The sequence below is a fragment of the Astyanax mexicanus genome, chromosome 1 (assembly GCF_023375975.1).
Source record: "Astyanax mexicanus isolate ESR-SI-001 chromosome 1, AstMex3_surface, whole genome shotgun sequence".
NCBI lineage: Eukaryota > Metazoa > Chordata > Actinopteri > Characiformes > Acestrorhamphidae > Astyanax > Astyanax mexicanus.
This window is the reverse complement of record NC_064408.1, coordinates 33147388-33160596: the sequence shown is the minus strand read 5'-3', so window position 1 is coordinate 33160596 and position 13209 is coordinate 33147388. Positions and strand designations below refer to the sequence as shown.

At 37.6% G+C, this 13209-nt stretch overlaps 1 protein-coding gene across 1 annotated transcript; it reads left to right on the top strand.

Annotated features, from left to right (window-relative positions):
• The first annotated feature begins 979 nt into the window (after positions 1–979).
• Positions 980–13170, top strand: tagln2 (transgelin 2). The gene is made up of 5 exons (XM_049476483.1): positions 980–1155; positions 8121–8305; positions 9291–9462; positions 10657–10759; positions 12376–13170. Exons 2-5 carry the CDS (start codon positions 8126–8128, stop codon positions 12518–12520), a joined length of 600 nt encoding a protein of 199 aa, XP_049332440.1. The 5' UTR covers positions 980–1155; positions 8121–8125; the 3' UTR covers positions 12521–13170.
• Positions 13171–13209: the final 39 nt, after the last annotated feature.

Here is a 13209-nt window from a genome sequence, read left to right as displayed (position 1 = left end):
TATTCTTAGTGGACACTGAATAACTGATAGTTCTTGAATGGTCAGTAAGTTAAATATATTTCAGTATTAGTCATTTACAATAATAAAGTGACCGATTACAGAGTGTTTCTGAGCTAACATCAATAAACGGATTGTGAGAAGGGAAAGTGGCACAGACTATTTATCATTTAAATATATACATTTATTTAATTTAATCAAATTATCTGCACATTTTGTTGACTTTTGTTTGATTTTTGTTTTTGAGGCTCAATGTGAAATTAATTGTTGACTGAACTGAAATGCAGAACTACACTGTACTGTATTGTTTTGTACTGTAAGTTAGGCTGACTTTAAGGTTTTCACAGTGTTTATCATCGCTGTTCAATGAAAAACAAGTATTTTCAAAACAGTAACTTTATAGAGAGAGAAAAAATGTCAAAGTAAAAATTAATTTTGTATTTATATTGGTCTGTTCATCAAGAAATTTTGGCACACTGTAAGGGACAGTTTGTCTGTGTAAATCATGTAGTAAACTGAAAATTGAAGATATGAATTCATACACACAGAGTTTGTGAGTATAGTGCTTAAGGAGTTAATGTTTTCTAGACTCTGTAATTACAGCAGTCACCCCCAACCCCACCCCACATATCACACATCCATCTATCTCTCATTCATTCTTGAGTCATCCCTCCCTACTTCCCCTTTCTTTCTCACATTCTCTCTCTCTGTGTCTCTCTGTGTCTGGTAGAGGAGGTATTTGGAGAATTCCACTTTTTCCCCACTTCCAAAAAAGTAGGAGTGCCTTAAAAAAGGCAGGAAAATTGACAAGAGGAAAAAGGAGGGGCAGACATGGAGAAAGAGTGAGAGAGGGCAAAGAAGAAAGAATAGAGAGAGAAAAAAGGACGTAAGCACCACCATAAAAGGCCATGTACTTATTTCTGTCCCCTCCCTTTTGTGCAGTTGGGTAAAATCATTTTCTCCTGAAGTGGACACACCCTCTCCGGTGGACTCTGAGACCCGCAATAAAGGAAGCAGGCAGAGCCACACAACACATATACACACTCATACACTCACACACTCACTCACTCACACACACTGCAGTGTAGAGGAAGGAGTACACGGCTGTGAAACAGGAAGAAGCGGCGGTTGCAAGCGTTGATTTTGAATTCCTGACCTGTGAGTATGTTTATATTACATTACTGTTAATATCAATATAGTAATATACAGTAATATAACCTTCGTGTAGATTGTATAAGTATATAGATATTTATTACACACACACATTTATTTATATGTACACACTATGATGAATAGTAGGGTGTATATAAAGTGGTAGGTCTGCAGTCCTATGGTTCAGTACTGTTTCTGTTATGTGGTTCAGTAGAGAGTTCCAGGTAATGAGGAACTTGTGGCTGACTGTACACAACAACTGTTCTGTTGGTAGTTCAGTAGTTTAGTAAGTGAAGTTCAGGATCTGAGATGTATGGTCTTCTGGTGTTGGTCTGCACTAACATCATCCTCTCAACCCTGACTGTTCATCTGATAGTTTAAGCTTTATTTCCCTTCTCTGAGGCTCACCACATTCCTCTGCTTGTTAGTGCCTGTTCCAAGGCCTAGCTGACAAGACTGAGTGTGTGTGTGTTTATGTAGGGGGGGGGGGGGGGCATGGATAAAGTTTGCATTGGCAGCTGAAATGTTACGAGAACAAGATTCCTTGCTCAATTTCTTTTCTCTTGTCACACACACACACACTATGTAGCCTCCTGACTTCTACCCCAGCACACACACAGTGTTCTGGATTAATTCACTCTACAAAATTGAATAAACCCAGACATTTCCCTCGTTATAGACCTCTCCGTCTTTCTGCCTGTCTCACTAGCTCCCCTATTTTTATCACTCTCTCTCTACTTGCATCTTTATCTGTCTCTCTTTCTCTTTTTTATATATATTTATTTCTCTCTCAGTTTATCTCTGTCTCTCTTTTAATGGATGTTTGTCCTTCTTTCTCTCCACTATCTTAATGTCTCACTCTCATTCTTTGTCTGCTTCTCTCTTTCTGTCTACCTTGGCTATCTTAATTTGTCTCTCACTTACTCTATCCCTCTGTCACTCTTTCCTTTCAACTCTTTCTCTCTCTATCTCTTTCTCTCTGCCTTTGTCTGTCTGTCTCTATCTCTCTCTTAATTATTAATTTCTCTCCCATTCTCTGTCTCTCTCTCCTTTAATGGATGTCTGTCTGTCTTTCTCTCCATTATCTTAATTTCTCTCTCTCTCACACACTCATTCTTTGTCTGCCTGTCTCTCAGTCTCTTCACTATCTTCATGTGTCTCTCACTCTCCCTATCTCTCTCTACATCTTTGACTGTTTGTCTCTCTCTCTTTATCACTCTTGATTTTTTATGTTTCTATTAATGTCTCTCGTTCTCTTACAATGGATGTCTGTCTGTCTTTCTCTCCACTATTTTAATCTCTATCTCTCCCTCCCTCATTATTAGTCTGTCTGTCTTCCATTCTCATCACTATCATAATGTCTCTCTCTCTCTCTCTCTCTCTCTCTCTCTCTCTCTCTCTCTCTCTCTCTTGTATCTCTTGTTTTTTAACGTCTGTCTCTTTCTCTCCACTAAACTAATATTTCTCTCTCACACTTTTTCTTTCAATGGATGTCTTTTTCTGTCTCCACTACTTTAATTGCTCTCTCTATTTCTCCATATTAATAATGTCTCCTGCTGTTTCTCCTTTAATGTCTTACTGCCTCTTTCCACTATCTTAACGTCTTTCTTTCTGTCTTTCTTTCTTTCAGTCAATGTCTGGCTGTCTCTCTCTGCTATCTTTCTTTCTCTCTCTTAGGATCATACTGAAATCACACCCACATGACTTCACTAAGATGTGTTTATAGTCTGAAGTTTTGCTCCTGTAATTTTGCCCTGCAGCGACAGAGCTCACGAAGCAAATGGAAGGTGGTTACATCACACCAGTTAACGTGATACACACCTCAGTCATCACACACTCATCTCATAAGGAAGCAATTAGTTCAGAAATCTGTAATGCACTGTCTGATTATGTACAGTCTAGATAAGTGAGTCAACTTCCATCTTCTACTGCATGCATGTTAGCTCCATTGGTCCATTGTAGCTCCAGTTGAAATTAAAGAAGCTACACTGCAGTTTAAGCTGGGGGGAGAGTGGGGGATGGGGAAAAATGAGTTTTGACTTATTAAATTACTGAAACAATGATGGATTGAAGGTTTGAAGCTTATTATGTGTAAGTAAACACACCGTTCTGCTGCTAACACTTTTATCAGCCCAGTCACACACTGCATTCTTAAGCCTGCTGAGGCCTATCAAAAGGATTGTGTAATCACTGTGTGTGTGTGTGTGTGTGTGGGGACGGGGGGTTCAACAACAGCAATGTTGGGACATCATAACTCATGGCTGCATGTTTATAGATGTTTTATAGTTCTGGCTGAGCTTCAGTGTGTGTGTGTGTGTGAGTGTGCGTGTGAGTGTGTGTGAGAGACCACTTAGAATGCCAAACTTAAGACAACAAGTATATATATATGAGAAGTGGGAACACCCAAGACCACTCAAACAATAAAGTAAATAAATGTAATCTGCCTTTCTCTCTCTCTATCACACACACACACACACACACACACACACACACAAACAAACACACACCAATCTCTCACACATACATATTGGCTGTTTTGCAGGATGGGACAGGCCTAGAAAGAGGATATTGCAAAACTGATTTCAGTCTCTCTTTCTCCCTCACACACCCACCCCTCCTCTCCTCTATCACACAGAGACACACATACACACACTTGATTGCAAATGTAAAAGCTTCTTTCACTCAAGCAAATCCTTCCAAGTACCTTCCAACAGGCTCTGTAAGATACTGATGGAAAATGCTCACACATGCTTATAGAAGACAAACAAGGACAGGTTGCTAAACCACTTTCAGTACTTCAGGTGTTCACCTGGAGAAACAGACACACAGACACGCCCCATGTCTTTCACACACTCAGACAGGACCTGTAGGATCATGTCATTTTACTGCTATACATTAGCACATCATTAGGAACAGGGATGCCATGTAAGTTCGCCTGAGTTCAGCACAATAATTAAAAAAAATTGTTAATATAAGAGATTAAGGCTAAGGACACCCAGCCTCAAAGTCTACTGTTAAAAGTGAGCTAGGTCAAAGCTAGTTACAACATTGACATATTTACCTTTAGGGTTAATTAATGTGCTAAGCCTCTGACAAACGAACAAAGACAAAAAAGGGTGGAGGCTTAAGGTAATGGGCCAAAACAAGCAGGAGCAGGACTCCACCCCTGAGGCTTTGGTCAATGATTATATGGCCTCTGACCCCTAATATGCCAGCACTAAGCAGAACAGTGTGACACTACCTGCTCTGGCTCTGGCTTAAAGCTTTTCAGGATCTTCTTCTGCCTTTTATGTAGATACACTATACATATGCAGCACCCTCCATTATTATTATAGAACTAGAAGTGTTATTTGGCTTCTAATAAAATCTTTTTTTTTTTAATAATATAGGACAACAATGCAAAAAAGAGAGAACAATCTAAGCTTTAATTCAAGTGCCTTTATTTGGTGGGACAAAAATCCCACATTAAGAAATAAATATTTTAAATAAAAATCACATGTGCCACAATTATTGGCACCCCTGGTGTTAGAAATTTGTACAACCTCATTTTGCCAACAAGACAGCTTGTAATCTTCTCCCTTAACTCTTCACAAGACGGGAGAATACAGAAAGAGGGATCTTCCACCATTCCTCTTTACACTTTACAGTCCTGGGTCTTCTCCTGTGCACTCTCGTCTTCAGCTCACCCCACAGCTTTTCTACTGGGTTGAGGTCTGGGGACTGAGATGGCCATGAGTGGAGCTTGATTTTGTGTCTTGTGAACTATTTTTGAGTAGATTTGGCCTCAAATTTAGGGTTATTATCTTGCTGAAAGACCCAGTGATGAATAGGCCTCTGTGTAACGCCATATTTATACCCCAGGGAAACAGGAAGTCATGAATTACTGATTAAAGGTTCCTAGATACTTCGATCCACTTTATAAAGTAATTCAAGAAATTGTTAAGGGTGCCATTAATGAGGAACAGGTCATCAGTTTCATTTCATTATTGACTTGAAAGTTTGTTTTGTATATTCAGTCTGTACCAAGGAAAAATGTGGCGTTAATTGTAATCAAGTTGAAATGTTAATTGGTAATCGTGATATAGATTTGAGGTTGTATCACCCAGCAATATCTAGTTTTTAAAGGTTTCTTATACACATATATCAGCCCTGTTTACATGGTCAAGAGTGACACAGATGATGTAACAGCTGATTTCATATATTGTTGCCGTGGTTCAGCCAAAACACAAACAAGTTTACTGTGTTTCATCAGATGTAGTCAACTGACTAAGTCATACTTGTGCTCATCATTGTCTTTCTTTGTTTGAGGAAGGAAGGTACAGGAGCTAATGTGTCTAATATCCAAAGGAGACTTAGATAGATAGATAGATAGATAGATAGATAGATAGATAGATAGATAGATAGATAGATAGATAGATAGATAGATAGATAGATAGATAGATAGATAGATAGATAGATAGATAGATAGATAGATAGATAGATAGATTATTGATCCCGAAGGAAATTTAGCAACTTATAGTCACATGTTCATCTTTACAATTGGACAAAATATTGTGACAAAATACAAGCTTTATATAGTTTTCTGTTGTACTTGAATCCATGTTTATAGATAAGAGTGTATTGTTTAATCTATAAAGGAACACAAATATAGTAGACATTACATATCTGCACTTTTTAATATTTAATTACAACATGCTAACTGCAGACCTACACTGTACAGTGCGCTTTTGAAGAGTCACTTAATTTTACATATTGAAAGGCTTTGAATCTGTTCATACAGCATGTGAATCAAATGTAAACTAAATGATTCATTTGCAAACTAATGATGCAGTTGCCCTTTAGCATTAAGGGAAAATAATAACAAAGTTTCTAAGTGTTGACATTAGTGAAGTACTACAAGAGAGGACTTTTAACTGTGCTTGAGAGCTCATGGTAGCGGATGACAGATATATTAGCAAAAGGAAGTCCGTTATCTCTTTGTAATGAATTACATTCTGATGAATCATCCTTCTGATGTGACTCAGAATTGAGTAGAAGTGAATGTTGAGACAAATTTGCATCACTTTATAAGATGTCTTCCTCCTCAGCTTTTAATGCCATTATATGTTTTATTAAAGGAAGACTACAAACAGACCAACAAACATTTTATTAGTTGTTGACTAATTTCAATAAACACGTAATTGTTATTGGATGCAAATGTTACTATGGATGCATCCTGCCCGGCCAATTTACTTTTTGCTGTTTGAGGCAGGGTTCTGCAGGGGTGTACTCTAGGCCCAATTATGTTTTTGCCCCATTTGACATTAAAACAAACTAAGGGAAATGCAAGTACAGATTTGAGCCTGTAAATACAGAATATAAATATAATGTTATAGCAAAACAAGAATGATAACTTTACTTTCCTTACAATGTCAAATTCGTGAGCTATGCTTATACTATTTTTATATTATTATATAGTGAAAGTGTTGTTTTGCTTTAATTTAGATGCAATGCATATCCTCTTTCTCTCTATATATCTTTATTTCTCTTTTACTGGTTTTCATATATCTGCTAGTATTTGACAAAATGACACACCCTTATTAAAGATGATTGATATTTAATAATTTGATTATATCTGATAATTGTAGAGTTCCCACCTCCCAGTGGGAAAACAAATAATGCACTAGCCCAAATCCTGTTTTAACACTGTGAAAGCACACACACACACATACACACACACACACACACACACACAGATCAGCAGTTTCTGATTACATACTTTACTGACTGCGGGCCAGTTTGAAGGGTGTGTGCTGCATGCTCAGTCAACCAGAAGGCCTCTCTAGGGACAGCACACACACACACACACACATACACAAACGCATATTACTTATGCAGTTAGCTTTTTCTCATGTGTGAAAGTAAAGCAATGAGTAAATACATAAGCTCAAAGAAAACAGAAAGATTATCCTGCACAGCCTTTAACAAATTGACTTAGTTACAGCTGTGATCTTACAGAATGAATACATATCATGTGCAAAGGAATATACTGTTTTGTGTGTGTGTGTGTGTGTGTGTGTGTGTAAGACTTTATGTTTACTTGTAAGAAAATGCAGCTAACTGTAAACTTCTTACTGCTGGTTTTAACAACTCTATATACCTCTTTTTTATGTTAACCCTCTATGGCATATATTATATTTTTGGGAGGGAAAATATAATCTTGGGAGTCTCTGTGGATATAGCTAATTTATTTTAGATTTTCACTTTTGATAACAAGCTGATAAGTTGAAACAGGAAGCACTCAAAACATGCAAGGCAGGAGGAGGTCTCCAGGATCAGAGATGGCAACAACTGCTCTCACAAAATTATTCTATAAAAATATAAACATAAACAGTAAAATATAAACAGCCAAATATACTTCTTTACATATGTACATATGTAAAGATTATTCACTTGTACACCATATTGTATTAGGTGTAGATATTTATTTTGTTTAGTTTTTATTTTTGAAACAATAAGGATAGTGATATTTTATTACTGTTATTTAAAATATGCTAACAATAGTGAAACCTAACCCTAATAATGAATAACTAACCCTTAAACAATGATTTAATGAGTGTACTGTACCTTTAACACTTTTATCAGTCTACCTGCTCTGTATTATAGTTTACAGAAAAAGCAGCAATGGCTGATATATGTACATAGATGGATGGGCAGGGCTAAGTTGTAAGCTGTAGGCTAACTGACTGTCACATGTCAAAGCAATCATGTTTGTTACATCACACCCATGATGAATTTCACACGGCCTGTATTTTGGCAACTCACTTCACAGGAAAACAGTTTCTCTCACATGTTTGTGATTTCACAAAAAATGTACATTTTAGATTAATTGCATTTATAGTTTTTTTTTTATATTAAGTGGAGGCACAACGCAGCTCAGCAAATCAAATATTTAAATAATTAAATGATTTAAATATGGCTTTGTGTTACAGGAACAATGGCAAACAAAGGCCCATCGTACGGTTTGAGCCGTGAGGTTCAGAGTAAGATTGATAAGAAGTACGACCCTGAGCTGGAGGAGAGGCTGGTGGAGTGGATCGTAGCTCAGTGCGGACCCTCAGTGGGCAGACCTCAGCCCGGCAAACAGGGCTTCCAAACGTGGCTCAAGGACGGATGTGTAAGTAGCCTAACTATAGTGTGTCACTGTCTGTGTATGTTTAGGGCTCTTAATGTGGAGGAGAAGAAACAGAATTTGTTTGTCCTTTTTGCATCACAAAAATGCAATTTTATAAGAAAATGTGAAATAATATGACAATATAAAATAACAACAATAAGTTAGTTCCCGTTGTTCACATAGTAAATAAACCAGATTCAGCTTAAATCTGTGAATTTATGTCTTAATGAACAAATAATGTTAAAAAATTATGAAACATCAATAGAGATTGGTTGTCCTACTGTGTATGTGGTAGGCACCAGATATTATATGGTACGCACCAGGTACTATGTGACAAGCACCAAATACTATGTAGTGAGCATCAGCTATTATATAGTGAGCATTATTATATAGTTTTATATATTATATATTATATATTATTATATAGTATTATATAGTGATACGATGTAATACGCAAAAAATACCAAGTGTTTAAAACCAGATACAATGTTATAATCACCAGATAATATGTAAGCAGCAGTGAGCGGCAGATATTGTATAGTGAGCAACAGATATTATGTAGTAAGCAAAGAATACTAACTGTTTTGAACCAGATACAGTGTTATAATCCCAGGTATTATGTAAGCACCAGATATTTTGTAGTGAGCACCAGATACTATGTATGTAGACAGCACCTGATACTACATATGTAGACATACCAGTAACCAGATTCTATGTAATGAGCACCAAATACTCTGTATGTGGTGAGCACCAGATATTATGTGGTGAGCACTAGATACAATGCATGTGGTGAGCACCAGATACTATGTAGTAAGCACCAGATTCTACATATGTGGTGAGCACTAGATACTATGCATGTGGTGAGCACCAGATACTAGGTGGTAAAGTCCAGATACAATGATACAATCACTACATAGTATCTATCAGTAACTACACAGCATATTAATATCATATAAATGACTATCCTCTCCTTTGTGGTTCTGTGCAGGTTCTGTGTGAGCTGATTAACAGTTTGCATAAGGATGCAAAACCAGTGAAAAAGATTCAGAGCTCCACCATGGCCTTCAAACAGATGGAGCAGATCTCCCAGTTCCTCACAGCTGCTGAGAGGTATGGAGTCACCAAATCTGACGTGTTCCAGACCGTCGACCTCTGGGAGGGTGAGTGCTCCTTTATTTCTCATAGCTTTTACTGCTATTAAAGTCATTTTAAAGCTTGGCACACAGTCAGATTTACAGTTTTCTGCTTATTCCAAATGGAGTCCATCAGCTTCTGGAGCTTAGAGGCTAATAAGACCTAACAAGTAATAGAAACACAGGCAGTCTGTTGGGGCACATTGTTTTTTTGTTTTTTTTTAATAAATTATGAATTTGATACTCTGTGTCATTCATGTAAAAAACAAATCAACAATTCAATAGTAACAAAGACTGCGGTATGAGCATGCTCAGTAACAGCATTCAGTCTCCCACTCCAGACAGGATTGGTGCTCATTTTGTGGAAGCTGAGTAAAGACTGCATAGTTTTCATAGAGTGTTCTATTGTGAACTAAGCTGTTTCAGTTAAATACTGGGTGTGTGTCCTCCTGTCACTGACACACACCATCAATGTGTAGTCATTTCCTCCGGAAACGTTTCCCTCTGTGTATCTTACACTTTTACATTTATCTTGTGTAATGGCTGAATGGCTGGTCTTAGTATTAACGTGTTTAGGTTAACCCCCTCTCTGCTGATGAGAGTGGATTTGTGTTTGCTAAAGGCCACAGTAGCCTCTCGTGCCCTAATGCAGAAATACGCCATTGGAAAAGATGACATTTGTTAATATTTGAGTGATTAAAGCTAACTTCCCCGCATTTACAGTATAAAAATAAAAATAAATAAAAACAACTACTCTTAAGAGTAAATTGGAGTGATGTCAATCACTCCAGGCACAGTATATGTGACTTTAAATCATGTAGTTGTTTGAAAAAGCAATTCTAAGTAGTATATACTTAGTCAGAAGTACATTACTAGAAGTAAATGATTGGGTACTCTGCACAGGATATTTAATAAAGTTAAAAAAGTTAATAAGCTCAAGCACAAATAAACAAAGGATAACTCGTTTGTTTTTACAGTGTAGCATTATGTGGTCACAAAATATAAAAAAATAAAACCCCTAGAAAGTTATTTGTGGCAAGGAGAAACTCCTTCAGAGCTGGAGAGCCTTATAAGGGGGGGGGGAAGCTGATAATCCTCCTCCAGTCAAAACTGTCTGTAAATTGTTTACAAAAATATAAAAAAAGGCTAACACTGCATAAAATCTGCCAGCTGTATGCATATGGCAAATAAACTCTGTATTTCTTTTGGGTGTATTTGTAGGTAAAGACCTGGCGGCCGTGCAGATGACCCTGATGGCACTGGGCAGTATTGCTGTTACCAAGAGCGATGGCTGCTACCGCGGTGACCCCAGTTGGTTCCATAGGTGAGCACAGCTGCTTCCTGTTTCATTTCCTGTTCTTGCTTTGACATGGCTGCTGAGTCGTCATGGCAATTCGGCAACAAATTCAAGCAATGGCGGGATGACAACACTAATGTTTTGTCACCATAGAAACACGAAAACAAGCTCTTATCGGCCCGAGTTCTTGCGCAGTGTCGACTGGGCAGATTTGTGTACAGAAGTGTGTGTGTGTGTGTGTTTGTGTGGGTGTGAGAGGGAAGCGTTACTATATCAGCTGACTGAGCTGTGAATGTTAACACAGACAGCAGACTCAAGGTCCAAAGTTTTCTGACCCTGAGTTACGTCAATAAGTGGGCAGCAGATATCTGTATCTTAGATTTTGTAGGACACATCATGGGAAAAATATATATTCCTCACTTTTAAACAGATGTAAACAATTGTACATTCACTACCAGTCAAATGTTTTAGAACACCTCACATTTTTCCAGTTTTTATTGACCTTTAAGCGCTTTAACCTTCAAGTCCAGTGGTTTTAAAGTAAGCCGTAAACTGACTGAGCTTTTGGAGAAATAAATGACTTTTGAACAAAAAAAAGACTGATTTCAAGGACTATTGTTTTAGTAGACAACTTCAAGCTAGTCTGTAACAATGGAAACAAATCATGCTTTAAAAACTTATACATAAAACTAAATTCATAATTTAAAAAACCTTTGTTGGAGTAAAAGCAGTGTTGATGCAAAAGCAGTTTCTGCTTTAAATACTGCAGTATTTATGCATCACTTCATGTCTGGTTTGCTGTGATAAATATACTATAAAAAGACACTTAACAAAGAAATTCAGACAACATTCAGATAACTTCTAAGCTCTTTACTTTAGAGAATTACAAATAAAGCCTGAGTGTGGTTAGCACAGTTTTCTACACCAACAAAAGGCTCCTAGAAACTGGAGAAACCTGAGTTCTGGTACAGGAAGAGGTCTGACAGACTCAAATCCACAACAGAGTCAGAAAAAAACCTCTTTCTCTGAAAGTTCACAGCTTGTATGAGAGTCGGCTCACGTGACAACACCTTGTAGCTCAGCTTAACATTGAACCAAGTCTCAGTTTTAGCTGTGAAGAGAAGACTCAGAGCTACAGGTGTGGTGGACTGATGTGGAGGACTGGAGAAGTGGAAGTAAAGAAGTCATTGGTAAAATGGGAAAATAAGAAAGGCAGGCTTGCCTGGGCCATGCAGTACTACTTTTTAGTCTCTGTACATATTGTATATAAGTACTGCTGGGATAGATAATAGATAATGTGAGCTAAAGGGGTATAAACCCCCAGTATTGAGCTGTGGAACAGACAAACTCTGTTCTCTTGAATAATGGGGTTCCATTCAATACTTCTGGGGGGAGTCGGGGATGAGGTGAGATGGGAATGATCATCTAACATTTTGACGTCAGCAATGCAGATCCTCATATCAATGCTTTAAAAACAATCTAGTAGAAAGTGTTCTCTGGACAGTAGAGACAGAACAAAAGCAGAATATATTTTTAAATAAAAAAATTATACCTATTTGACCATTCATACAGAAATATTTTTTAATTGATGTTACAATTTTATAAAGTACTTATGAGTGTGTATGTGTGTGTTTGCTTATTAGGAAAGCTCAGGAGAACAAGCGAGAATTTTCGGACGAGCAGCTGAAAGAGGGTCAGAGTGTGATTGGTCTGCAGATGGGCACCAACAAAGGAGCATCACAAGCTGGAATGACTGGCTACGGACGACCCCGACAGATCCTGAACTAAAGAAATGGTCAAGATCGGTCACCTTTTTCTCCTTGCCAATCAGTGAGGACCAAACAGACACCACAGCTCGTCTCCTATATGGAAAATAACTGGACAATAACAGGGACCAAAACACACACAGACACAAACACCACCCTAACACCCCCATGCTAGGGAATGCCACTTACACTGTGTTTGCTATTTGAATTTTTGCATTTTAAATGAGCAATGTTTTAATATCCAAACAGGAAATATGTTATATTGTAATGAATAAAAAGCCTTGGAAGGTTTAATATTCGTTTATCATGTGCAGCTAGGGGCGTTGTGTTCCTGCAGCTCTGCATAGGTGTAGCTATTTAGCTTAGCATGATTAGCTGCTTGTGTCACAGAGTAAACAGCACACCCATTCCTATCCCTCAAACAGACAACCTGTGGTAGTTTGAACCTGTTTTGTCATCTTAAAAACATTCATTAACACTTCCATGTACTCAAATAATTATTGTACCTTCTACTCATTCCATTAAAACACAACATACCTGAATTTAAAGCAGCTCCCAGTTCTTGCTTTGTTTCCTACAGAATCCATCTCAGATTAGCCTAATGCTAATATCTTGATTTCGGCAAGTTTGTACATTGTATATTGATTCTTAATAAAATGATTTTGAAACTGAGCTCAACTGAACAGATCTCTGTGTTTTTATTCAGTGCAC